Source organism: Panthera onca, chromosome D1 (assembly GCF_046562875.1).
Source record: "Panthera onca isolate mPanOnc1 chromosome D1, mPanOnc1 haplotype 2, whole genome shotgun sequence".
Taxonomy (NCBI): Eukaryota; Metazoa; Chordata; class Mammalia; order Carnivora; family Felidae; genus Panthera; species Panthera onca.
The window spans coordinates 59015883-59041846 of NC_138348.1; the positions used below are offsets into that span (position 1 = coordinate 59015883).

Consider the following 25964-nt stretch of genomic DNA (forward strand, 5'->3'; position numbering starts at 1 on the left):
TAAAAACAATTAGAATAATCCCTTTTCTTTTTTTTCTCTTTAAATGTTCATTTATTTTTCAGAGAGAGAGAGAGCGAGCAGGGGAGGGACAGAGAGAGGGAAACAACAGAATCTGAAGTTTCAGGCTCTGAGCTGTCAGCATGGAGCCCGACATGGGGCTTGAACTCATGAACCGCGAGATCATGACCGGAGCCAAAGTCAGACGCTTGACTGACTGAGCACCCAGGCACCCCAGAATTATTCCTTTTCTTATTTTAAATAATTTTTCAAAATAGAAAAATAGAAACTGCCAAGTAGAAAAAGTTAGCAGCCTAATTCTATCACCTAAGATAAACATTATTAACATAATTATAAAAATTTGGATACTGTTGTAAATTTTATTTTGGAACTTTTTCCCCTACTTAATACATTGTGACTATCTCTCCACGGAATAAAATAATCATCCTTATATTTTTAATTTTTTTTTAAGAAAGACAAACCTAGAGTAATATAAGCAGTATATCAAGAAGTGCTTTGACCAGAGCTTGCCCGTTGGAGTTTTATGTGTGCATAGGCCTGCTATCCATTTATTGCCTGACTAGTCCTAAGCTTCAGTCATGGACTTCTTTGGCATGTTTCACTATATTTGAGTTTCATCTATAATGTTGCATACTTTATATGTTTAAGTTCCTTATTTTTAAACTTATGTCTAAGTAAAATTGTTCATTTAATTACGAAATATTTATTGAGTGTCTGCTCTGTGCCAGGAATGGTTTTACGTGCTGAGGAGACAGCAGTTGTACAAAACAATTGCTCCTGTCCTTTCAGAGCTTACAATTGGGGGTTGATGAATATATGAAACATAAATTCAAATATGTAAGAAAAAAGTAAGTGTGTCCGTGTATCACCTAAAATCATCTCAAGTACCAGTGGTATGTGCATCACGCCTGGGAAATTTCTCTAATAGCAACACAAGGATACCAGGATCCTTGTAAGCTCTTGAGAGACAGAGCATCACAATGGTGACTTCAGCAGGGTCAGAAGAGGCGATGTTTGTGTGAATATCTGAGACATTTCTCTCTTGATTGTGCCTTCAGGTTTTGTTAACATGTACAATACGCATGAAGGTTTGTAAAATCATGAAATTTCAAAGCTTGCAAGAGGACCTTTGCTTATTAGTCTAATTCTCTAAGTTGTCTAATGAGAAATGGGCCCAAGGAGATTAAAGAGACAGAATGTTAATGACAGGTAGAAGTAGAAGTTAGGTTACCTGGTTGCTAGATCATTGTCCGTTCCACAGTACTATGATGGATGATCATATTAGAGATGTTTGAGAAAAACAGAGCAGATGGAATCAGTTTTTGCAGAGTGGCCATAAGGTAGGAGAGAAGAAAGTCTAAAATTTTAAGGGCTCAAATTTGTATCTGGGGTAAAATTTACTAAATTAAATCTTAACAAGCTTTGATTTTTCTTTATTAATGTTTTTTCCTTTAAAATCTTTTAATTTATGATTATTTTTTTGCAGAAAAATAAATTATTTTTGTAGAAAATATAGGGAAATTATATCCCTTGAAAATATTATAAATGTTTTACTGGAACAAATGTTAAAAATTTGCAGGATTAAGAGTTAATGAGCTTATTTTCTTTCATATCACTTATTGTTTTTTTTCTTCTTTTCCAGAATTTTATAGAAGTGAAGTGATTAAGAATTCCTTGGTAAGTTTGATTTCTGACAGGTACACTGACTAAGCCTACAACTCCTGTTTCAGAAAATGCTGAGGCAGAAGTTCAAATTCAGTTCTGGTATTATGATACTTCTACAGTTAAATCTTCGCTTACTTATTGCTTAAATTTTCATTGATTTATTTTGCTGTATCTTTTGTGCTTAGAAGATGCCTGGCACATGGTAGGTGCTTGATGAATGTTTGCTGAAGGAACTGATATTTTCTCTGTTAAAACTTCAAATTTTTTTTTTTTTAACTCAAATTCTATAATTCTGTCAGTTCTATTTACTATAGAGGGTTTTTTTTTTTTTTTTTTTTGACTATTTGTGTTAACCAAACATAATAAATGATGTCTTTGTTTAGATATAGTTCTTACAAATTTCATGTTAGGGCCATTGTATAGGATCCTTCCACTTGTTTTTTAGTGATGTCATTGCTAAGTTAGAAAGTTGGAAGCGTCCTACTTTTGATAATGTATACTTGAGATATTTGTATGAATGGCTCCGTTTTTTGGGCCATGTTGATAAAAAAAAAAGAGCTTTATGGTAATTATCATATCCTTTTAATGGTCCAAGACCATACCTGATTTGGCCCGTGTTCACTTTTCCCTCCTTATCTCTTAATACTTTTCCTTACTTACTGTGTTCCAGACATACCTCATTTGTTCAGTGCTTTATACATGCTAAGCTTGTCTTATTTCTTATGTCCCCAGCTCTTTATTTCGGTGAAGAAGTCTTTGAGGTCTCAGTGATAGAACTTTGGTTGGCTTTCTATGACTCTTCCATTGAAAGTGGTTCCCTTTCTCCTAGTCACTCTTTTTACATCACCTGTTTTATTTTCTTTAGAGCATTTATCACTCTTGGAAATTCTTATTCACTCATTTGTTTGTGTTGATTATCTATGTCTCACCTACTAGAGAACACAACCATGAGAGCAAGGACCTTGCCCAGAGTCTAGAATATTATAGATGTTCAGCAAATACTTGTCAGATGAATAAATAGATATCAGTGATGTGTTGTGTTTACAGAATCCTTTTACGTATGTATTCCATTTTGGTTCTTAGAACGTTCGGTAAGGTGGATGGGGTAGGTCTTAAGAAAATGACATCCAGAGAGGCCCAACAAGTTTTGCAGTCACATGCAGGACCAGATCCCAAGTACAGACCTCTGTCTTTAGGTCTCTTCTACTCTTTCCTCTTTATTAAGCTGCCTTCTAAATGTTTCTAAAATAGCATAATAAATTTGGCTTCTAGGTCAGTTTCCTAGAGCCCACCTCGGAGGAGCTCCAAATCCCCAGTATCGCTCTTATTCTACATATATTCAATGACATATGAACTCATGCCTGACGTATAGTAGCTAATGAGTCAATACCAGTTTCTCTTCCTCTCTTGGCTCAGGTGAAAATAAAAGTGTCCTACAGAGCAGAGAGAGCTAGGGAAGAGTGGGTGGTTTAAGGGGCAGATAGAATAGAATTTCACCTTGATTTATTCTACCCCCACCCCCTTTGATAATCAAAACTCTTGTTGGGAATGATTTTACAATGTCCCATTGCTTTTTCTCTGGATTTGTGTCATAATGGACCCTGTGCTAATAGTGCTCCTTTAGTGTATTGTTCTTCATAATTGGTTTTGTATTTACTTGCTGTCATTTGACTTTCAAGTTCTTATTTCTAAACATCATCTCTTTGAATGTAAACTCTTCGCCTCTTTTTGGCTCCTAGCTTCCATTGCTTCTGAATTGCCCGTGAGGCTGTGATATCTTCATCCCTGGTGTACTTAGATTGAATACATGTTTTATAAAAATATTGTAGAATGGATTTCAGACAAGGGAGAGGTTTGGACAAAAGACTTCCAAAGTCCTTTCAACTTACGGTTTGTACTGCAGTTGTTTCACGGGTATACCACTTACAGCATTTGCTTACATTGTAATTGTTCATGAATGTTTCATCTCCCAAAGCAGATGAAAGCTTTGGAAGGTCAAGAGACTGCTTGACTATCTTTATGTCCCTCTAGCTCCCAGTGTACTTCTTGGGAGTTGTTTGATAAATGTTGATTTGTTGATGTTTCCTTTTAAGGATATGCTTTGAGATTATGGTATTTCTGGCAAGGGTTGTTCTTTCTTTAATAGCTTAATATAGGTTTGATAAACTGCAATTCATTTCTTTTTTTTTTGGAAAGGACTCTTCCTTCTTTGCTTTTTGCTAAATCATTGTGACTAGTTCAGATTAATGGGCATTGGGTACTATAGGAATCAACAACTCTCAGAGAATATGCTGGAAATGGCACATTGTCACTTCTCTCCTTGCGTTTCTGAAGAACCACAGATAAGCAGAATTTGTTGGTTTTTTCCCTGCTTAGGAGTTTGTGATTTAAAAAAAATTTTTTTTTAACATTTTACTTGTTTTTGAAAGACAGAGACAGAGTGCGAGCGGGGGCAGTGTAGAGAGAGAGAGGGGGAGACACAGAATCCAAAGCAGGCTCCAGGCTCTGAGCTGTCAGCACAGAGCCCGATGCGGGGCTTGAACTCACGAACTGTGAGATCATGACCTGAGCCAAAGTCAGACACTTAACCAACTGAACCACCCAGGGGCCCCAGAAGTTTGTGATTCTTAAGCTATTGTAATATTTGCTGAATAGAGTTAGTGACTTAATGCTCTTATTCCTCCTGGTTACCAGTTATGTGTGGCACATAGAAGGTGCTCAGCAAACGTTTCTTAATGAATAGACTCCTCTAATAGTACGTTTATTGACTGACTTCGAAGTTATATCCTGAACCCCCAGTCTTCCATTAGCTGTTAAAGATTAGGCAAGGCAATGCTTCATTTATTTCTAGCTGAAGCTTTGGGTAAATTTTCACTCTGGTGAGTGAACTAAGTTGAGTTCTGGTGAGCTTGTGAATATTGGTTTTTACTCCTGTAACTTTAAGGCTTCAGCTCTTTTCCCTAGGTTTATAGTTTTAGTTTGGTCTCCAGACCAGAGTGGCCGGTTTTGCCATTGTGATGTCAAAGGAAATATGGAAAAATGGCCACAGGGTTGAAAAGTGTTTTTGCCCAAATATTAGATTAAGCTGTCCTTAGGTACCTATCTGTGCATCTTTCTGACTCTGGAATACAGTGTTCTGTGCACTGCCCAGTACATGTGTCACTGGCCACATGTGGCTGCTGAGCACTTGAAATGCGGTTAAGTAATACTGGGGAACTAAATTTTAAATTTTATTTAATTTTAATTTAAATAGCCACAAGTGGCCAATGGATAGTGTATTGGACAGCACAGTCTAGATGCTTTGAAAAGCTTTCTTATAATTTGTAACATTAGCAGGAAGAGATTTCCCTTTTTGTGTGCTCTGAGAAAACAAAACTTTATACTTCTACTACTAGTACCATTCTTAAAAAAACCTTTTTTTTTAATGTTTATTTATTTTTGAAAGAAAGAGAGAGCGAGCGAGCGAGCATGGGCAGGGGAGGGGCAGAGAGAGAGGGAGACACAGAATCCGAAGCAGGCTCCAGGCTCTGAGCTGTCAGCACGGAGCCCAAGGCAGGGCTCAAACTCATGAACCGTGAGATCATGACCTGAGCCGAAGTCAGATGCTTGACTGACTGAACCACTCAGGTGCTCCCCCCCCCCCCCCCCAGTATCATTCTAAAGCTGTAAGAGCTGTTCATATGGTTGTTTTAGCTTCTTTAATATATATGATAAACCTTATAAAGGCAGGGACATTTTTATAACCTCTGTAGTCATTGTCTTGTGTTTGGTTTGTATTTGGCAAACAAGTAAGAAAAGAGAAAATAGTCTAATCCAAGTTGTCAGTTGTAAGATTTACCATTTTTTCTTGTTCACCAAGAAAAATAAACACTTGTAATTAAACTGAAACACAGGGCTTTTGTAATAGTCCTGGATGAGTTTTGATTCAATCTTCCTAGCTTCTTGTTACTTTGAAATTTCTTTTACCTTTCCAAGGTATTTATTTAGCAGTCTTTCCTTTGTTTAGGTGTACTGTTTGACCTGTGATGGGAATCTTTTGTAGGTATCTCAGTAATAAAATATAAATATGCTTCCTTAATCTGTGGGAATTTCATTACATCTTGTAGAAAAGGATGGATGAGGGTTTTTTCTTCATCGACAAATACTTGCTTCTCTAATACCAAATTCATGATTTGTTGCTCTGTGTCTATGCCTTCTTGTCTACATAAAAACAATACTTTTTATTGAAACTTAACATACATAAAGAAGAGTTTACATATCTTAAGTATACACCTGGATGAATTTTCTGAAATTCGTGTAACCACCACGCAGGTCAAGAAATAGGATATTTTTAGTGCCCCAGAAGCCCTCTCATGCCTTCTTCAGTTACTGCTGCTGTCCTGACTTAACATCATAAATTAATTTTACTTACTTTTAAGCTTTATAGAAATGAAATCATACAGTATGCACTCTTTTGTGTCTGACTTCCACTTTATAAGAGTCTCAACTGTATATTGTAAGTCATTCATATTGTAGGTATATTTGTAGTTTGTTTATAATATTGCATTGTGTGAATGTCCCAGAATTTATCCATTTTTCTGTTGATAAGCATTTGGTTAGTTTCTAGTCTTGAGCGAATATGAATAGTGCTGGTGTGAATATTCTCCTGTGTATCTGTTGGTTGAACATGTGTGGACGTTTCTGTTGAGATACATATCTAGGAGTGAGCCTGCAGGGAGTATGCATGTGACCCCCTTGAGTATATAATGCCAGACAGCTTTCCCAGATTATTGTTTCATTTGCAGTCTGGCCAACAGTCTATGAGAGTTCTGGGTTATTCCACATTGTTGCGATCACTTGCTGCTCTTTCAATCTTTTGAATTTAAAATTTTGATAGATATTATGTACAGGGTTTTTTGTTTGTTTCAGTTTACACCAGGAGAGATATTTTAAATGCCAAACTCAGCATGGGTAGTGCCAACAGTGTGCCTAACTTAAAAGAGCCGATATTAAAAACAACTATTTTTGAGGTTGTGCTTGTAGAGACAGTGACTCTTGATGACTGCCACCTGGTGGTCAAAAGTTATAGAACCTTATCAATCTTAACATTTCTAAAATTAAAGTTCATCTTACAAAGCGAAGGCGAGTGCATGTTAGAATTGATCATAAACTGGGGGTGCCTGGGTGGCTCACTGGTTTAAGCATTTGACTCTTGACTTTGACTCAGGTCATGATCTCTCGGTTAGTGAGATTGAGCCCTGTGTCAGGCTCCATGCTGGGCATGGAGCCTGCTTAAAATTCTCTCTCTGCTTCTCTCTCTGCCCCTTCCCCGCTCTCTCAGTCTCTCTCTCTCTCTCTCTGCTTCAAAAATAAAGAATTGATGATAAATTGGACTATGTTAGATGGTAATAAAGATAATGGAGTAAAATAAAGCAGAATCCGAGAGTATCTGGCAGGCTGGGTTGCTCTTTTTCTCTGGTAGTCACATAGATGAAATCATTTGAATAGATAATTGAAAGAAGTGAGGGAACAGGCTATGTACCTATATGGGGAAGGACTGTTGCAGGCCAAGAAACAGGAAGGTACAAAAGCAGGAGTGTACCTGAGGTTTTCAAGAACTGGCTAAGAAGCTAGTATGGCTATGTGGGGTGAGATGAGCAGGGGTGGTTTGAGGTCTTGCTCAGCAAGTATGACAACAGGGACAAAGGAACAGAGGATCAGGGCCACAGAGGAAATGACCTGGAGAGATAGGAGATGATGGTTAAGGTCTGGTTAGCAGGAGAGAGATTTGGGCAAGGGTGCAGTTACACGTCACACAAAACTAGGAGTATTTGGTAGGCAAAGACACTCAACTATTTCATTTATCTATTTTCTATTGTCCCTAGCATAGTGCTTCATCCAGAGAAGTCCAACAAATGTCTATCGCATTGAGTAATGAATAATCCACCTTTGACAGGCTAGATGGTAGAGATGTGTCTCCAAGTTACAAGTCAAGAGTCATGGTTTGTTCTCAGATACGTTTAGTGTAGAACAGTTAGTCGTCAGTGTATATGCTTTAACTTTAAAGGTCTCTAGTTCAGCTAGCATGTCACACCCTCCAAACCATTTGTTAACTCTTGGATTTTTTTTTTTTTTTTGTTTTGGTTTAGGAGAAGGCTAGATTGAAGGGTCATTGGTTAATTAATAACTAAAATGATTGAAGCAACAAGAATGGAGGTACCCAGATTCTCTAACATTGATTTTATATGTTTACAAAAGTACAGATGAGTTGTATAATGAACCCACGTGCACCTATCTTTAACAGTTATAAAGTTGGTCATTAGATACTTTTGCAAAAAGGGAGTTTTTAAACTTTGATCACAAAATTACGAGTTTCATGGTAGGAGTAAGAGTGGTGCTTAGTTTACATGTGGGTTGAAATTTCCCTGTATCTGTGTGTTTCTTTAATAAATGAGAGGCATCAGTTATTAAGTACCCACCTGTGATTCAAGTAGCGTGTTGGATGCGTGATGTACGTTTTCTTTACCCTGATAGCAGTGCTACAAGGTAAGATACGTGCTGCTTTGGTAGTTAGGGAAACTAAGGTTCAGACAGGCTGAGGAACTTGCTCTAGGTCCCTAGGCTGGTAGTGACTGGTAAAACCAGAGGGCCCCATTCTTTTACAACATAGTGCTCCCTCCCTTTACATCACATTTCCTTCAGCTTCCTTCCTTCTACTGATTAAATATTCGCTAGAGGTCTAGTGGAGGTCAGTGATAGGCCTTATAATTGAATAAACAAAGTTCTAGAGCCTCTGTTTTTAGGGAAAGCATGTGACATAACTATCAGAACCATAAACTTTGGTTGGAATGTTGACTGCCTGAGCTGTTTCAAATCTTTGGGGAAAAAAACGACTTCACAGTATAAATATTTTTTATGAGTTACTGAGTGATTGTCAAACCAAGTTTATGTTTGAGTTGAATTGTGACCAGATGAATTAACACTTCATCTCTGTGGGTACGTGTACGTGAGAAGAGAGCTGGATCCTCTTGATTTATGCCAAATTATGTTATCCAGTGTTAAACTGCATCATCTGCAGGGGTTCCTAACTTCTGTCTGGTCAACTACATGAGCTGGAGGGAGACTAAGATAATTGACACATGCAATTATAGTACCAGGGAACAACAGGATTTTTTGAAAACATGGAGGAGTATTATTTATCTCAGTTAAGAGAGGATGGCTAGGAAAGGTTTCTGACAGAAAGGAAGTCCTAAGTTGAGATGTGACGGGGGAGTAGAGGTGAATTAGAGGGAAAGAGAGCTGAATGGGCTGAGAAAGAACTACTACTTACAAAATCAACATGCAGTTCCCAAGAGTTACCGTGTATTTTTTGAGAAATTTAACGATTTAAGTTGTGTTTCTTTTTAATTTTTTTTGACATTTATTTTTGAGAGACAGAGAGAGACTTGAGAGACAGAGCACGAGTGGGGGAGAGGCAGAGAGGCAGAGGGAGACAGAGAATCGAAGCAGGTTCCAGGCTCTGAGCTCTAAGCTCAGAGCCCAAGGCAGGGCTCGAACCCACAAGCCATGAGAGCATGACCTGAGCTGGAATCAAGGGTCAGATGCTTAACCGACTGAGCCACCCAGGCACCCCTTCAATTGTTTCTTATGAGGATACATTTGTTATTGAGTGATAAGAACAATGATATTTTGTGAATGTTTTGAAATTTTTGTACAAGTGTGTTTCTTTAATAAATAAGCAGTCACTGAGCAGTGTTCTGGGGAAATTGTCCTGGTAAAATAATGATTTTGGATTGTCTTGTGGGTAGTTAGTAGGCAGGGAACTTTTCAAAGCCATAAATATCCTGATATTTTGCCACTGTACTTTTTTAGTGAATACGGTATAGGTTCCTAGATGATCTTAGTATTTGAATAATTTGTTCCATCTAGAAAATGGGCTGACATGCATAGGTTAAACATAAATAAAAATCATCTGGGTCTTTATAGTAATAAAGTGCACGGGCAATAAAGTCTCTGAATGTCTGGTAGGCTTTTTTCTGCCTGTGTCTGAATGTACAGACTCAGGAGTTACCGCTCATTGTCTGGCAGCTATTTTGTGAAAGTATAAAGGAAGGTCATTATAATGAGAAGGCTGACAATAGCTGTGCTGGGTTACTGCTGTGTTGGCTTAGAAAGGAAACCCAGCTCATCTGTTTAACCATATGATGTAATGTAAGAACACTAGCCTCACCTTCAAAGGCTTCTAATATGCTAAAAAAATTTTTTTAATGTTTATTTATTTATTTTGAGAGAGAGAGAGAGGTAGAGAGTGAGCAGGGGAGGGGCAGAGAGAGAGGAAGACAGAATCCTAAGCAGGCTCCTCACTGTCATCACAGAGCCCCATGTGGGGCTCAAACCCATGAACCACGAGTTCATGACCCAAGCCGAAATCAAGAGTCAGATGCTTAACTGACTGAGCCACCCAGGCGCCCCTCTAATTTATTTTAGAATGAAGTATTTACAAATATTTAATGCAACAACTGCCCCCAGAATCATCACTCTCCCCCATGCAATACAGCCATTCAGATATATTCATCAAGTGTTGTTTTCACTTTGGAAAGAGGTGGTTCTTTCATACTTTCTCTGGTACTTTATCATTCTGAGAGTGAGAATTTGAAATTATACTGTGTCATATTCTAGAGCACATGTACTTTAGATGAGAGGTCATCTTACACATAGGAGAGGAAATAGCTGCCTTTTCAGGTGGTGTAATTTGAAGGCCAGGAAGGTTCTCCAACTTCTGCTCTTTAGACTTTAAGGCCTAAAATTACATCATGAAGAGATACCTTTATTTGCTTTATCTCTGCAACCTCTTCCTTTTAAAAAAATTTTTTTTAAATGTTTATTTTTGAGAGAGAGAGGCAGAGAGAGAGAGAGAGGGAGACACAGAATCTGAAGCAGCTCCAGGCTCTGAGCTGCCAGCACAGAGCCCGATGCGGGGCTTGAACTCTGAATGGCAAGATCATGACCTGCGTGGAAGTTGGACGCTTAACTGACTGAGCCACCCAGATGCCCCCAGCAACCTCCTCCTTTTAAGATGCTGTATTTTTTCTGCTATTGGGTTTTTAAGGAATATTAATTTCATTACTTTTTATTGAGATCTAGCATACTGCAGTAAAGGACACAAATAATATCTTAATGATTTTTCAAAGAGAACAGATCATTGTAACCAGATCAAGAAATATAGAACATTATCAGCGCTCCTCATGTTCTCCTTCTAGTCACTACCTCCTCCCAAGGAGAACCACTGTCCTGACTTCTAGCACCATTGATTAGTTTGGCTTGTTTTTGAACTTTATCTATCTGTGTATCTATCTATCTATCTATCTATCTATCTATCTATCTACCTATCTATCTAGATGTATATCTATCATGTATAAGCATCATTATATATGTGAGATTCGTCCATATTGTTGCATGTAGTAGTTCATTAAATCTAATGACATGTTCTCTGGTGAACATGTGTATGCATTTCATTTTCCTTAGATACATACTTAAGAGTGGAATCAAGTGCGAGGGTCATCGTTATTTTCAGCTTTCATGGATATTGCCAAATAGTTTTTCAAAATGTTTATACTGGTTGCAGCCCTATTAGCAGTGTGAGGTTTTTAGCTGCTCTGCATCCTTGCTCAAACTTGGTATTATCTGTCTTTTAAATTTTAGCTATTCTGGCTGGATGGTGGTATTACGTTGTGTTTTTAATTTATATTTCCTCACATACTGTTCTAATTGATTACCTTTTCCAGTTCTATGCTTTTGTCGACCATTTAGACATACATGTTTTAATAAAGTGCATATTCTGGAAAAATATGCCAATTAATGCCAATTAGGAATAAACAAATTCTATGCATGGACTTGGCATTTTTATTTATTTATTATTTATTTATTTTATAGGATATATGCGATCTAACTTGGTAGTTTAAGTAGCTCTTTTTTCATGCTTCCTCTTTTTGACTATTTAAGGATAGTGGAGTTGGTGGTCTGTTGAATTCCAGTTAGGTGAAATGTTATCATTTGAATTTTTCATGTTTACATCACATCTTTCCCCCCCCCCCCCCACCTTCCCCTTTCTTATTTAGGGAACATTTACCTTTTTTATTTACCTTTTTCTCGTTGACTCAAGGTTGTCATGAGGAACATCCCATCTTATACTAGAGTCTCCTTCAGGGGCTGCCTAGGACTGAGGCCCAAATGCTTTATGGTAAATGATCCCTAGCAGCATGGCCTACGTCCTATACAAAAGTTAGCTGATGTTGTCCTTTTTGTTTGTTTTCTTTTTGTCTTTAATTGTTATCATGTGTTTAAAGGCAGATACGTAGACTTTGACTTCCTGTTCCAGTTATAACCAAATGTGTGACCTTATGCAAATCACTTAATGGTTTATAGTATATATATAATAGTATATAGTATAGTATCTCCTTTGAAAAATTGGGATAATACTGTCAACTCAGAGGACTCTGAGTTTTGTGAAGATTAAGTATAGCATATCTGTAATGAATCATTCGTTCTTGTGGTAATATTTTAGTTTTTGCTGTCATGTTTAATTACTTATTTGTGTCTCGGCCCTGCTCAGGTGTACATGAGGTGATAGAACAGTAAGAGCAAGTTTGAGTCCTGTGAAGGGACCCCAGTTCCTTTTGGCCAGAGAATAGAGCACGGGTCGAGGGCAGAGTTCTCCCTTCCTCTTTCTGCTTCTGGCTGTGGGATCCAAAATAAGGAAATTGTTGACAATCTCTTAAGGTCCCTTTTGTTCTAAATTGTCTTCTGTAATTTGGTGGGGTGAAAAAAAACCCCAAGAACCAGACACAGAAAAAAGAACATGAGAGGAATTTTAGAGACCTAGGTTCAAATTCTGGTGCTATTTTTACTACGAGACCTTGGATAAGGCACTTAGCTATTGTGTTTCATTGATTCTCAGGTGCACATTTTTTCACAGTATAATACCTTTGAAATCTAGATGCATCTTAAAATCATTGCTACTTTTTTTTTTAATGGCACATAAAATAATGATACTTCCTTTTTTTTATTTTTAATTTTTTTTTTTTAACGTTTATTTATTTTTTTGAGACAGAGAGAGACAGAGCATGAACGGGGGAAGGTCAGAGAGAGGGAGACACAGAATCTGAAACAGGCTCCAGGCTCTGAGCTGTCAGCACAGAGCCCGACGCAGGGCTTGAACTCACAGACCGCGAGATCATGACCTGAGCCGAAGTCGGACGCTTAACCGACTGAGCCACCCAGGCGCCCCAAAATAATGATACTTCTTATCATTGGTGGTAATTCAGACTTGATGAAATATGATATTTTATCTTTTTAACTAATGAGGTTAACCGGTTGTCTTATTTACTACAGGTGGGCTTATTGATATGAACAGTGCTGTTTTATTAAACAGATTAGATACTTCTGTCTAATGCTAGGATAGGCTTTCTTCTGTGTCCTTTTCATGTTATCTGACTTTATATAGTACCTGTCACTAATAAAATGTTAAAATGGCAGCTATTACTATAATTATGATTATTCTGTTTAAGCTTTATAACTCTGTAAGGTGATGGTTGTTCTGGTTTTTATAAGTGAGTATTGTAAGATACAGAGGGGATTATGTGGGTTAGCAGTATAGCTTAACTTCAGCACTTGCCTCTCTGCCATACTGCTCTGCCCCTCAGCTCTGTTTGACAGACCAAAGGCTGAAGTTAAATGACTTCATAAGCCAGTGGTTCTGTTTGGTTGATTGCCACGGTTCCATCCACATTTCTAGCGATCACTTTGGTGTCTGCGAAGCTTACTGACTGGTCAGATTGTGCTCTACCCTTATTTAGCAGGGCTGCTGAAACAGTTACAGTCACGTAGATCCTGGGGGTCATACAAGAATGGAATTCTGTTGATCGTAGGCTAAAATTTGTGGATGGGTGGGAATTTAGTTGGTTTTTTTTTTTTAAATGATTCAATATAAAACTGATTGCATAAATGTGCTTACTGTATTATCATCGTGCTGTTTATTGATGGTCTTTCAGTATCCTCAGACATCCATATCAATTGATCAGACATTCATTCACTAATGCAGCAAATACTTACTGAGTGCATACCACGGATTTTTCAAGCTTTGAAGATCTTGTGAACAAATCAGACAATGTTACTGTCTGTCAGAGCTTTTATTTTAGTGGAAGGAAATCAGGCAATAAAAATATCAAACTATAAGTGAAAAAGATATATCAGACATAAAGTGCTGTGAAATTGGAAGTCATGTCTTATCTCCAGAAACTTTAACAACCAAACCCACAAAACACATGCGTCAGTATATCTCCCAAAACAAAAGCAAGCACTACCCTACTCCCCTCCCTGCTTTGGTCAGAAAAATAACTGTCACAGAGCCAAGAATTGTTATTCTTGTATGAGGACTGTTTGATTGACTGATTTATATTGTATTAAAATTGTTAATTTGGTAAGATTGATTATATTTACATTTAGCATTTCAACTATCTGAATGATTCTCTTAATGAAAAATAAAGCTTTTTAGAGCATAAAGTTGACCTTGTCATTCTTACCTTAAAACTTTTCTCCCCATACTGTACAAAGTAAAAGTACTCCTTGGCAAGGCATAAAACATCCTTCAGGTTTAAAAAAGATTTTTTTTAATGTTTATTCATTTTTGGAGAGACAGAGACAGAGTGTGAGCATGGAAGGGGCAGAGAGAGGGAGACACAGAATCTGAAGCAGGCTCCAGGCTCTGAGCTGTTAGCACAGAACCCAACACGAGTCTTGAACTCACGAAATGCGAGATAATGGCCTGAGCCGAAGTTAGCCACTTAACCAACGGAGCCACCCAGGCGCCCCCATTTTTTTTTTTTTTAAGATTTTTTTAAATTATTATTTTTAAGTAATCTCTATGCCCAACATAGGCCTTGAACTCACGACCCTGAGATCAAGAGTTGCATGCTCTACCAACTAAGCCAGCCAGGTGTCCCCAAAGAATCTTCAATTTAGTGCCTTGTTTATTTCTTGAGCTTTGTGAACCATTACGCTTGCATGCATTCCAGTTGTCTTAGCTCCCTGACCACATCATACGTCATACTGCTGGACCCTTGTTTATGGTGTTCCCTGTGCCTGCCGTTCCTTATTTTAACCTGGGGAAATCCTGTTTATCCTTTAGAAGTCAAGTTTCACAGCCTCTGTGGTGATGTCTTTCCCCGATTCATTTAAAGTTTATTTACTCCCGTTTGTGCTGTGTAGCCTTTTGCATAATTCTTCTACTGACCTTTTCATGAAGTAATGTAATTCTTTAAATAGAGGTTTGAATCTAATACTTTAGAGGTATTTTGAAGGCATTTATGTGTTGGTTCTTAATAATTGTGCATTAAGTATTGAATAAATAGATGAATTACCATATGAGGCCATGTTAGTGAGAAATTAGAATATATCCTCCTAGTGACAATAAGCAGCAAAATTCAGAAGTACTGGTGGTCATTCTGAGGAGCTGCATGCAGCATGGACTTCCCTTCTAGGGCAGGGCCCTGCTGGCCAGTGCTCTGGAGAAGCCTGGAGAATCGGCAAAGCTCTGAGGGGGACTAACTCATCGAGATGGCTAAGGGACCTATTTCTGCTGGCTTCGGCTGGAGAAGAGCTAAGTCTGTCTCTTTTCCGGTCTTGTCAGAACGGAGAAATCGGGGCCACCCTGGGGCTTTGTCATCTGTTGAGCCCCTCCTTGTGTGTCCGGGGCTCTGGGGTATGGTCCTATGAGGAAGAATTATCATCTCATTTTACAGAGGAAGAAGCAAACCCAGGGAGCTGAAACAGACTTCTCCAGCTCACCACACTAACGTGACCTTGTTCGGCTGGGTTGGTTTTTGTTGGCTTTAAGACCGTTATGGACCCACGTGGGTCCCGGCCCTCTTCTCCCTTCATTCCTACTCTCCCTGGGTGACCTGGCTCATGACATGGCTGCCACTTCCACCTGTACCTCTCTTCTGGGCTCCAGACTGTCAGCCTGACGTCCGTGCCCACGTATCCCAAAGGCATCTCATACCTGGCACGTTCAAGAGCGGACTCCTGGTTCTCTTGCCCTGCCCCCCCACCCCCCATACCGTATCCCTTACCCTTTGCCAGTCTCCCCCTGCACAGAAAACGGCACATCATCTGCCCAGTTGTTTGAGGCAGAAACCCAGGAGACCTTCTAGATTCCTCCCTTATCTATGCCCTCCCTCCAACCCATCAGCAACTCCTGTCACATCTAGTTCCAAAACCCATCTCCCTTACCTGTTCCACGTCCATTCTCCGTCTCCCAGACCATCATCTGCAGGCCCTACTACGGTAGCCTCTGTACTGATGTTCCTCCTCCTCTTACTGTTTTCTTCACTCAGCAAATGGTTGGCAGGTGCTCCTGTACTGTTTACAGGTATACGTCATTTTACTGCACTTCAGTTTACTGCGCTTCACAGATAATGTGTTTTTACAGATTGGAAGTTTATGATAACCTGGCTTTGACCAAGTCTGTTGGCACCATTTTTCCAAAAACATTTGCTTACTTTCTGTCTCTGTGTCATGTTTTAGTGATTCTCACAATATTTCAAAATTGTCATTATGATTATACTTGTTATGGTGACCTGTGACATTGCTATCACAATGCACTGCACCCATATAAGATGGTGAACTTAACTGATAAATGTTGTGTGTGTTCTGACTCCTCCACCGACCAGCCCATTTCCCCACTTCTCTCCCTCTCCTCCAGCCTCCCTATTTCCCTGAGACATAACAATATTGTGATTAGGCCAGTTAATAACCCTACAATGGCCCATTAAATGTTCAAGTGAAATAAAGAGTCACATGCCTCTTGCTTTACATCACAAGCTAGAAATGATTAAGCTTAGTGCAGAGAGCCTGTTGAAAGCCAAGATATATACCAAAGCCAGGCCTCTTGCACCCAGTAGTTAGCTAAGTTGTGAATGTAAAGGAAAAGTTCTTGAAGGAAATTAAAGGTGCTGCTCCAGTGAACACAGGATGATAAGAAAGTGAAAACAGTCTTACTGCTGATGTGGAGAAAGTTTGAGAGGTCCCAATAGGAGATCAAGCCAACCACAACATTCCCTTAAGTCAAAGTTTAATCTAGAGCAAGACCCTAACTTTCTTCAATTACATGAAGGCTTGGAGGGGTGAGGAAACTGCAGAAGAAAAGTTTGAAGCTAGCATAGGTTGGTTCATGAAGTTTAAGGAAAAAAACTGTCTCTATAACACAAAAGTGCAAGGTGAAGCAGCAAGTGCTGATGTAGAAGCTGCAGCAAGTTCTCCAGAAGATCTGACGAAGATAATTAATAAAGGTGACTACATTAAACAGCAGATTTTCAATGTAGATCAAACAGCCTTCTTAATTGGAAAAAGGTGCCATCTAAGACTTTCACAGCTAAAGAGGTCAGTGCCTAGTTTCAAAGCTTCAAAAGAACAGTCTGACTCTCTTGTTACGAACTAATGCAGCTGGTGACTTTAAGTTGAAGCCAATGTCGTACCATTTTGAAAATTTTAGGGCCCTTAAAAATTGTGCTAAATCCATTCTGCCTCTGCTCTATAAATGGAGCAAGAAAGCCTGAGTGGCAACACATCTGTTTCCAACATGATTTCATGAATATTTTAAGCCCACTGTTGGGATCTGCTCAGAAAAAGATTCCTTTCAAGATACTACTCCTCATTGACAATGCACCTGAACACTCTTGACCTCTGATGGAGGTGTAAAATGAAATTAATGTTGTTTTCATGCCTGCTAACAACATCCATTCTGTAGCTCGTGGATCCAAAGAGTAATTTCAACATTCAAGTCTTATTATTTAAGAAATAAATTTCATAAGGCTGTAGCTGCTATATATAGCGATTCTGATAGATCTGGGCAAAGCCAATTAAGAACCTGCCAGAAAGGATTCACCATTCTAGATTCCATTAAGAACATTGTGGTTCATGGGAAGAGGTCAGAATAATATTGAGAGGATTTTGGAAGAAGCTGATTCCAGACCTCATGGACGACCTCATGGGGTTCAAGACTTCAGTGGAAGAAGTGATGACAGACGTTGTAGAAATAGGGAGAGAAGTAGAATTACAAGGGGAGCCTGAAGACGGGGCTGAATTGCTGTTATCTCATGATAAAACTTGAACAGATGAGGACTGGCTTCTCATGGATGAAGAAAGAAAGTGGTTTCTTGAGAAAGAATCTACTCCTGGTTAAGATCCTGTGAAGATGGTTGAAATGACGAGGAAGGATTTAGAATATTACCCAAATTTAGTTGTTAAAAAACAGTGGTAGGTTCAAGAGGTTTGATTGTAATTTTGAAAGAGGTTTTACTGTGTGTAAAGTACTATCCTCATTGCATACACCAACATCAACATCGAGGCAATGCCCTCCACCAGCAAAAAGATTATGACTTGCTCAATGCTCAGATGATGGTTACATTTTTAAGCAGTATTTTTTTTTAGTGTTTATTTATTTTTGAGAAGGGGGAGAAGCAGAGAGAGAGGGGGACAGAGGGTCTGAAGTGGGCAGTGTATTGACAGCAGAGAGCCTGATGTGGGGCTCAGACTCACAAACTGTGAGATCATGACCTGAGCCGGAGTTGGACATTTAACTGACTGAGCCACTCAGGTGCCCCAGTAATAAAGTATTTTTTAAAAGGTGTTTACATTTCTTTTTTTTAGACATAATGCTATTGAACACTTAAGAGACTGTGTTATATTATAAACATAACTTTTCTATGCAGTGAGAAACCAAAAGATTCATTTGACTTGCTTTAGTGTGAAACTTGCTTTATTGTGGTAGTCTGGGACCAAACCGGCAATTAGCTCCGAGGTATGCTTATACCATTATCACTACCATTGTGTTAATGGGAATGTCTTCCTGATTCATTTAGGTTTGTAATTTAATACATTTATGAGGTCTTTTGGTTTTTAAAAACAAAATGATTTATAACCTAATTGAAATAATTATAAACAAGTTAGAGTCTTCATAAAGCACACTCTCCTTTCCATCAACAGAATCCAACGTGGCGGAGTCTTGATTTTGGAATAATGCCAGACCGTCTTGATACATCTGTGTCTTGTTTCGTGGTGAAGATATGGGGTGGAAAGGAGGACATCTACCAGCTTTTGATTGAATGGAAAGTCTGTTTGGATGGGCTGAAATACTTGGGTCAGCAGGTAATTATTTGTTTATTTATTTATTTATAATGTTTATGTATTTTTTTTTTAATTTTTTTTAACGTTTTATTTATTTTTGAGACAGAGAGAGACAGAGCATGAACGGGGGAGGGGCAGAGAGAGAGGGAGACACAGAATCTGAAACAGGCTCCAGGCTCTGAGCTGTCAGCACAGAGCCCGACGCGGGGCCCGAACTCACAGACCGCGAGATCATGACCTGAGCCGAAGTCGGCCGCTTAACCGACTGAGCCACCCAGGCGCCCCAATGTTTATGTATTTTTGAGAGAGAGAAAGAAAGAGAACATGAGCAAGGGAGGGGCAGACAGAGAGGGAGACACAGAATCTGAAGCAGGCTCTAGGCTCTGAGCTGTCAGCACAGAGCCCAATGCGGGGCTTGAACCCATGAACTGCGAGATCAAGACCTGAGCCAAAGTTGGACACTCAACTGACTGAGCCACCCAGGCGCACCCCCACTTTTTTTTAATGTTTAGGGAATTTTTAGATTCTAGTTATGAGTAGTTGTCTTCTCTAAATTAACCTATCTAACCTTTCTGTAGATTCTTATGATTCTACGTTTCCGATCATAGAGAACTTTGATGATTGTTTACTTAATTATAGAAATTTGAGTCATTACCAAGTTTGAAAAATAATTTTTAACTGAGGAAACTTATGAGGAAGCACCCTAAGCTGCTAATTCAAGAGGATTTTTTCCTGGGAGGTGTAGGAAAGAATATACTTTCCAATAGCATTCTGCTTCTTCTGTTTTATTGGATATTCCCCGATAGAATCTAAACATTAAGTTGCAAATATGGAATGTACTATAAAGTGCTTCTCTTATGATCCGTAGAGTTGAGTTGTTTCAGGAATAAGGAGAGCTACTGTTTATTGAGCACGGAGATAACAATTGCCTGGTTTATACACTGCTACCAATCCCCTTTGAGTGATGTACCTATTGGATCATAGCACCCTTCTAGCTGAGCTCAGAAGTAGCTCCATAATCCCTTCTGACACTGTTCTGGGATGCAACTAGTAATTTATCAGAGTTGCATATGATTTGAAACCTATTTACCATCCCCAGACATAGATTATTATAATTTGTGTTTGTGTCAGCCTTGTGAAGTTTGGTATTATTGCCCTTATTTTCCAGATGGGAAAATTGAACCATAGAGAGTTTAAAAAACTGTTCAAGATCACACTGCTAGGCGGAGCTGGGATTTGATTCCAGGCCTGGCTGACTTACAAATTTATTCTTTGTTTTGTATCACACTAATATATACATATAGTCCTTGGTAGTCCACCTACCTTGGAATGAGTGCTGTATCTATTTTGTGATACCCGAGGGACTGCTGTTAAAGGTAACTTTAAAATATTAGTCATATCTATGAATATCCTTGATGTTTCTTAATATTTATTCAATATAGACTTTCTGGTATATTTCTTTTAAAGAATCAATTTACTTCTACATGTTTTTTTTATCAGATTAAAAAAAAATCCTCTACCCTCATTTTGCTTATTGTATACTTTATTTTGTGTTCTTCTGTATAGTGACCAGAACAATGCATATAATGGATATTTTCCATAACTAAATTCTAATGGCTACAGATTCTTAATCTTTTGTTTTTGTATTATTCTCCCTGTTTTAGGACTGGTTTTTTAAAAAATTTTTTTTTTAATGTTTATTTATTTTTGAGACAGAGAGAGACAGAACATGAACGGAGGAGGGTCAGAGAGAGAGGGAGACACAGAAGCTGAAACAGGCTCCAGGCTCTGAGCAGTCAGCACAGAGCCCGACACGGGGCTTGAACTCACAGACCGCGAGATCATGACCTGAGCCGAAGTCGGACGCTTAGCCAACTGAGCCACCCAGGCGCCCCTTTAGGACTGGTCTTAATAAAAATTTATAAAACACTGACTTTTAGCTTAGGGCCTTTTTTCCTCTTTTGGTACGGTATACTTGTTGCCTTTAGATTGGCCAACCAGAGCCCTGCGCTGAGGCAGTACTCTTTCTGTCTTCCCAAATACCATAGTTGGCTCTCTGTGGATAGACTCTGGTATTGAGTACTTGTTTGTCTTTCTTCTGAAAGTACCTGCATTTCTCAGAGGATGATGCTTCTTAACATTAGAGTGTATGGCTATAGAAGCAATGAAGATGGCCTTCATGCTTTCAACTCACATATTCCTTAGGTAGTGATCTTGAAATACCCAACTGTGTTTATGTCAAACTTGCTTAATTGCAGAGAGTCAACTTTCAGGTGTCTTATTATAAATATAAAGCTGGTTATGCTGGTATAACGGAGAACAAGAGAAAGGGAAAACATATTTTTAAAGCCAATTAGAAACTTAGTATCATTGTAGAAAGTCAGAACTCACCTATGAAATAGATATAACAAGTAATATACTACTAGAAAATCAGATAAACTTGGATTACAAATTGGGGTACCTGGGTGGCTCAGTTGGTTAAGTGGCTGACTTTAGCTCAGGTCATGATCTCGCCATTCGTGGGTCTGAGCCCTGTATCAGGCTCTGTGCTGACAGCTCAGAGCCTGGAGCCTGGGATTCTATGTCTCCCTCTCTCTCTGCCTCTCCCCCACTCATACTCCATCTCTCTCTCTCTCTCTCTCTCTCTCTCTCTCTCTCTCAAAAACAAATAAACATAAAAAAATAGAGTTACAAATTTTCAGACTAAGCAAGATTAAGATGTATGAGGATAATAGAATTACTTAGGTTCATTGATCATGTACTTTCTATCAGGCATTGTTCTTACTGTTAAGGATCCAGAGGTGGGTAAGACAAGATCCTTAGACTTAGTACACTGATAATTGATGAATACTTGCATAGACCTGCACAGTACCATACTGTTTTAATTACTACGGCTTTGTAATACAATTTGGGGGAATATATGGAAGAGGTATTTAGACAGGACTAGGTAGAGTCAGGTTGGGCTGACTTTTGAATGAAATTTTCTTTTGCAAGTCAGGTTGTTGAGGTATAATGGATATATAATAAAATTCACCCTTTTAAGGTATACAGTTCAGTAGGCTTGACAAATGTGTGAAGTCTAGTAACCACCACAATGAGTAGTGCTGCTGTGAATATTTAAATATAGGTCTTTTTGTGGACATATGTTGTCATTTCTCTTGAGTAAATACCTAGGAATGGGATGTCTGGGTCTAGTTTTAAGTGTGTGCTGAAATTTATAAGAAGCTGCCAAACTATTTGCCATTCTGGTGGGTTTGAAGTGGTATCTTGTGATTCTTTTTTTTTTTTTTAAGTTTTTATTTTAATTACCTAGTACTCATCATGACAAGTGCACTCCTTAATCCCCATCACCTATTTCACCTATTCCTCTACCCACCTGCCCTCTGGTAACCATCAGTGTGTTTTCTGTAGTTAAGAGTCTGTTTCTTGGTTTGCCTCTCTCTCTCTTTTTTCACTTCATTTGTTTCTTAAATTCCACATATGAGTGAAATGATACGGTATTTATCTTTCTCTGACTGACTCATTTCACTTAGCATTATATTCTCTAGATGCATCCAAATCATTGCAAATGGCAAGCTTCCATTTTTTATGGCTGAGTAATATACCATCTCTCTCTCTCTCTCTCTCTCTCTCTCTCTCTCTCTCTCTCTCTCTCACACACACACACACACACACACACACCATATCTTCTTTATCCATTCATCAGTCGATGGACACTTGGGCTGCTTACATATCTTAGCTACTGTAAATAATGGTTCTATAAACATAGGGGTGCATGTATCTCTTTGAATTAGTGTTTTTGTATTGTCTGGGTAAATACTTAATAGTGCAATTGCTAGATCATAGTGTAGTTTTATTTTTAACTTTTTGAGGAACCTCCATACTGTTTTCCACAGCGGCTGCACCAATTTGCATTCCCACCAACAGTGCGTGAGTGTTCTTTTTCTTCACATTCTTGCCAACACCTGTTGTTTCTTGTATTGTTGATTTTAGCCATTCGGATAGTTATGAGGTGATATTTCATTATAGTTTTGATTTGCATTTCCCTGATGGTAAGTGATGATGAGCATCTTTCCATGTGTCTGTTGGCTGTGAATGTCTTTTTTGGAGAAATGTCTGTTTGTGCCTTCTGCCCTTTTTAAAATTGGATTATTTGCTTTTTGGGTGTTGAGTTTTATGAATTCTTTATATATCTTGGATATTAACCCTTATAAGATATGTCATTTGCAAATATCTGTTCCCATTCAGTAGGCTGCCTTTTAGTTTTGTTGATTGTTTCCTTTGCTGTGCAGAAGCTTTTTATTTTGATGTAGTCCTGATAGTTTAATTATGCTTTTATTTCCCTTGCCTCAGGGGACCTATGTTGCTACAGCCAATGTCAGAGAAATTATTCCCTGTGTTCTTTTCTGGGATTTTTATGGTTTCAGGTCTCACATTTAGGTCTTTAATCCATTTTGAATTTATTTTTGGGTATGGTGTAAGAAAGTGGTCCAGTTTCATTCTTTTGCATGTGTCTGTCCAGTTTTCCCAACACCCATTTGTTAAAGAGACTGTCTTTTTCCCATTGGATAGTCTTCTCTGCTTTGTCAAAGATTAATTGACCATATCATTGTGGGTTTATTTCTGGATTTTATATTATGTTGCATTGATCTATGTGTCTGTTTTTATGCCAGTGCCATACTGTTTTGATTACCACAGCTTTATAATATAACTTGAAGTTTAGAATTGTGATGCCTCCAGCTTTGCTTTTCTTTTTCAAGATTGCTTTGACTATTCAGGGTCTTTTGTGGTTCCATATATATTTTAGGATTGTTTATTTTATTTCTGTGAAAAAATGCTGTTGGTATTTTGATAGGCATTACATTACATGTGTAGATTGCTTTGACTAGTAAGACATTAAAAAAATTTTTTTTAAATGTTTATTCATTTTTGAGAGAGAGAGAGACAGAGCATGAGCCAGGGAGGGGCAGAGAGAGAGGAGACATAGAATCTGAAGAGGGCTCCAGGCTCTGAGCTGTCAGCACAGAACCTGACGTGGGGCTTGAACCCATGAACCATGAGATCAAGACCTGAGCTGAAGTTGGACGCTTAACCGACTAAGACACCCAGGCACCCCTGAGTAGTACGACATTTTAACGATATTTGTTCTTCTAGTCCATGAGTGTAGAATTTGGAATGTGTTTCCATTTCTTTGCATTGTCTTTAATTTCTTGTTTTCAGAGCATAGGTCTTTCACTGCTTTTTTGGGTTTATTCCTAGGTATCTTATTTTTTTGGGTACAATTGTAAATGGGATTGTTTTCTTAATTTCTCTTTCTTCTGTTTGTGCTGCTTTGTTATGGGTGTATAGAATCTTGTGATTTTAATTTGAATTTCTCTGGTGATGAAATCATGTTGAGCAGTTAAAAAAATGTTTGTCATCAGTCTCTCTTTCTCTTACCCTTTTTTTGTAAAATATTCAGATTTTTGCCCACTTTTTATTTGGTTGTTTGAATTCTCATTATCGAGTAGAATTTCTGTATGTATTCTGGATATGAGTCAGTTCTTTATAAGATCTGTATTTTCCAATTATTTTCTGCCAGTCTGTGGCTTTTCATTTCTTTAAGTGCCGTTCAAAGAACAGAAGCTTATAAGTGTTGATGAAGTCTGCTATATTAGCTTTTACTTTAATGTTTCATCCTTTTTGTGTTTTATCTAAGACATCTTCGCCTAATCCAAGGTCACAAAGATTTCTCTTATGGAGTTTTTTCTCTAGAAGTTTTATAGTCTTAGGTTTTATGTTTATGCCTATGATCATTTTGAATTCACTTTTATTTAAAGTGTAAGGTTCGTTGTTTTGCAGATAGATGAACATTTGTTCCTGTACTCTGTTGTAAGAGCTCTTATTGAATTACCTTGCTATCTTTGTTGAAATGAATTGTTTAAAATCATTTGTATGGGTCTGTTTCTGGACTGTATTGTATTTTATTGATCTGCACGTCTGTCTTTATGCCAATACTACATGATCTTGAATAGTGTAGTTTTATACGTCATGAATTCAGGTAATATGCATCCTCCAACTTTGATCTTTTTTTCAGTGTTGTTCTGGCTATTCTAGATCTTTTGCTTTTACATATATATTTTAGGATTAATTTGTCAATTCTACAAAAATCTAAGAAAATTTGGGAAGAATTGACATCTCAATGGTATCGAGTGTTTCAATCTGTGGACATGGTATCCCTGCATTTGTGAAAATCTTATTTCACTCATCAGCATCTTGTAGTTTTCAGTATACAGATCTTGCACATATTTTGATAGATTTGTACCTGTGGATTCCATGTTCTTTAATGCTAGTTTAAATGCTGTTCCTTTAAAAAACTATTCCTATTTGCAACTATTGTTGCTAATATATACAAACATTTCTGTGTGGAGCATGTATTCTCTGACCTTGCTAAACTCATTTATTAGGTCTAGTAGTTTTTTGGTAGATTCCTTTTATAAATTCTGCCTATATAGGCAGTCATATCTGTGCACACATTGTTTAATTTCTTCTTAATGGTATGTATTTTTTCTCTTTTTCTTGTCTTATTTCATTGGTTCAGACTTCAGTACAATGTAATGTTGAATAGAAGTGAGTAGAGTAGACATCCTTGTTTTGTTACTGATGTTGGTTAAAAGTATTCAGTCCTTCGTTATTAAGTATAATACTAGCTGTAAATTTTGTAAACACTTTATCAGGTTCAGGAAATTTCCTTTCATAATGGATTATATTTGCTAGTATTTTGGTAAGACTTCTTTCATCTGTGTCCGTGGGGGATATTGGTCTGTACTTTTCTTGCATTGTTCTTTTCTGGTTTAGTATGAGAGTAATGCTGGTCTTGTAAAATAGATTGGGAAGTGTTTAGCTTTCTGTTTTCTGGAAGGATTTGTGTAACAAAGTTGGTATTCATTATTACACAAATGTTTGACAGAATTCTTCAGTGAACCCATTTGGGTGTTAAGATTTCCCTGTGGGAAAGTTTAAAAGTATAACTTCTATTACTTAACTAGATATGGGGCTTTTTAGGTTATCTATTTCTTTTTGAGTGAGCTTTGATAGTTTGTTTTCCTAAGAGTTTGTCAGTTTCACATAACATTTCA

At 38.0% G+C, this 25964-nt stretch overlaps 1 protein-coding gene across 2 annotated transcripts in view; it reads left to right on the forward strand.

The window, feature by feature from the left end:
• UVRAG (UV radiation resistance associated) overlaps positions 1–25964 on the forward strand; it is a 296618-nt gene that overhangs the window by 37991 nt on the left and 232663 nt on the right. For both annotated transcript variants that reach the window (XM_060605582.3, XM_078433088.2), the window contains exons 3-4: positions 1661–1695; positions 18706–18867. In XM_060605582.3, the coding sequence (XP_060461565.1) occupies positions 1661–1695; positions 18706–18867 (197 nt within the window). The remainder of the gene's footprint in view (positions 1–1660; positions 1696–18705; positions 18868–25964) is intronic.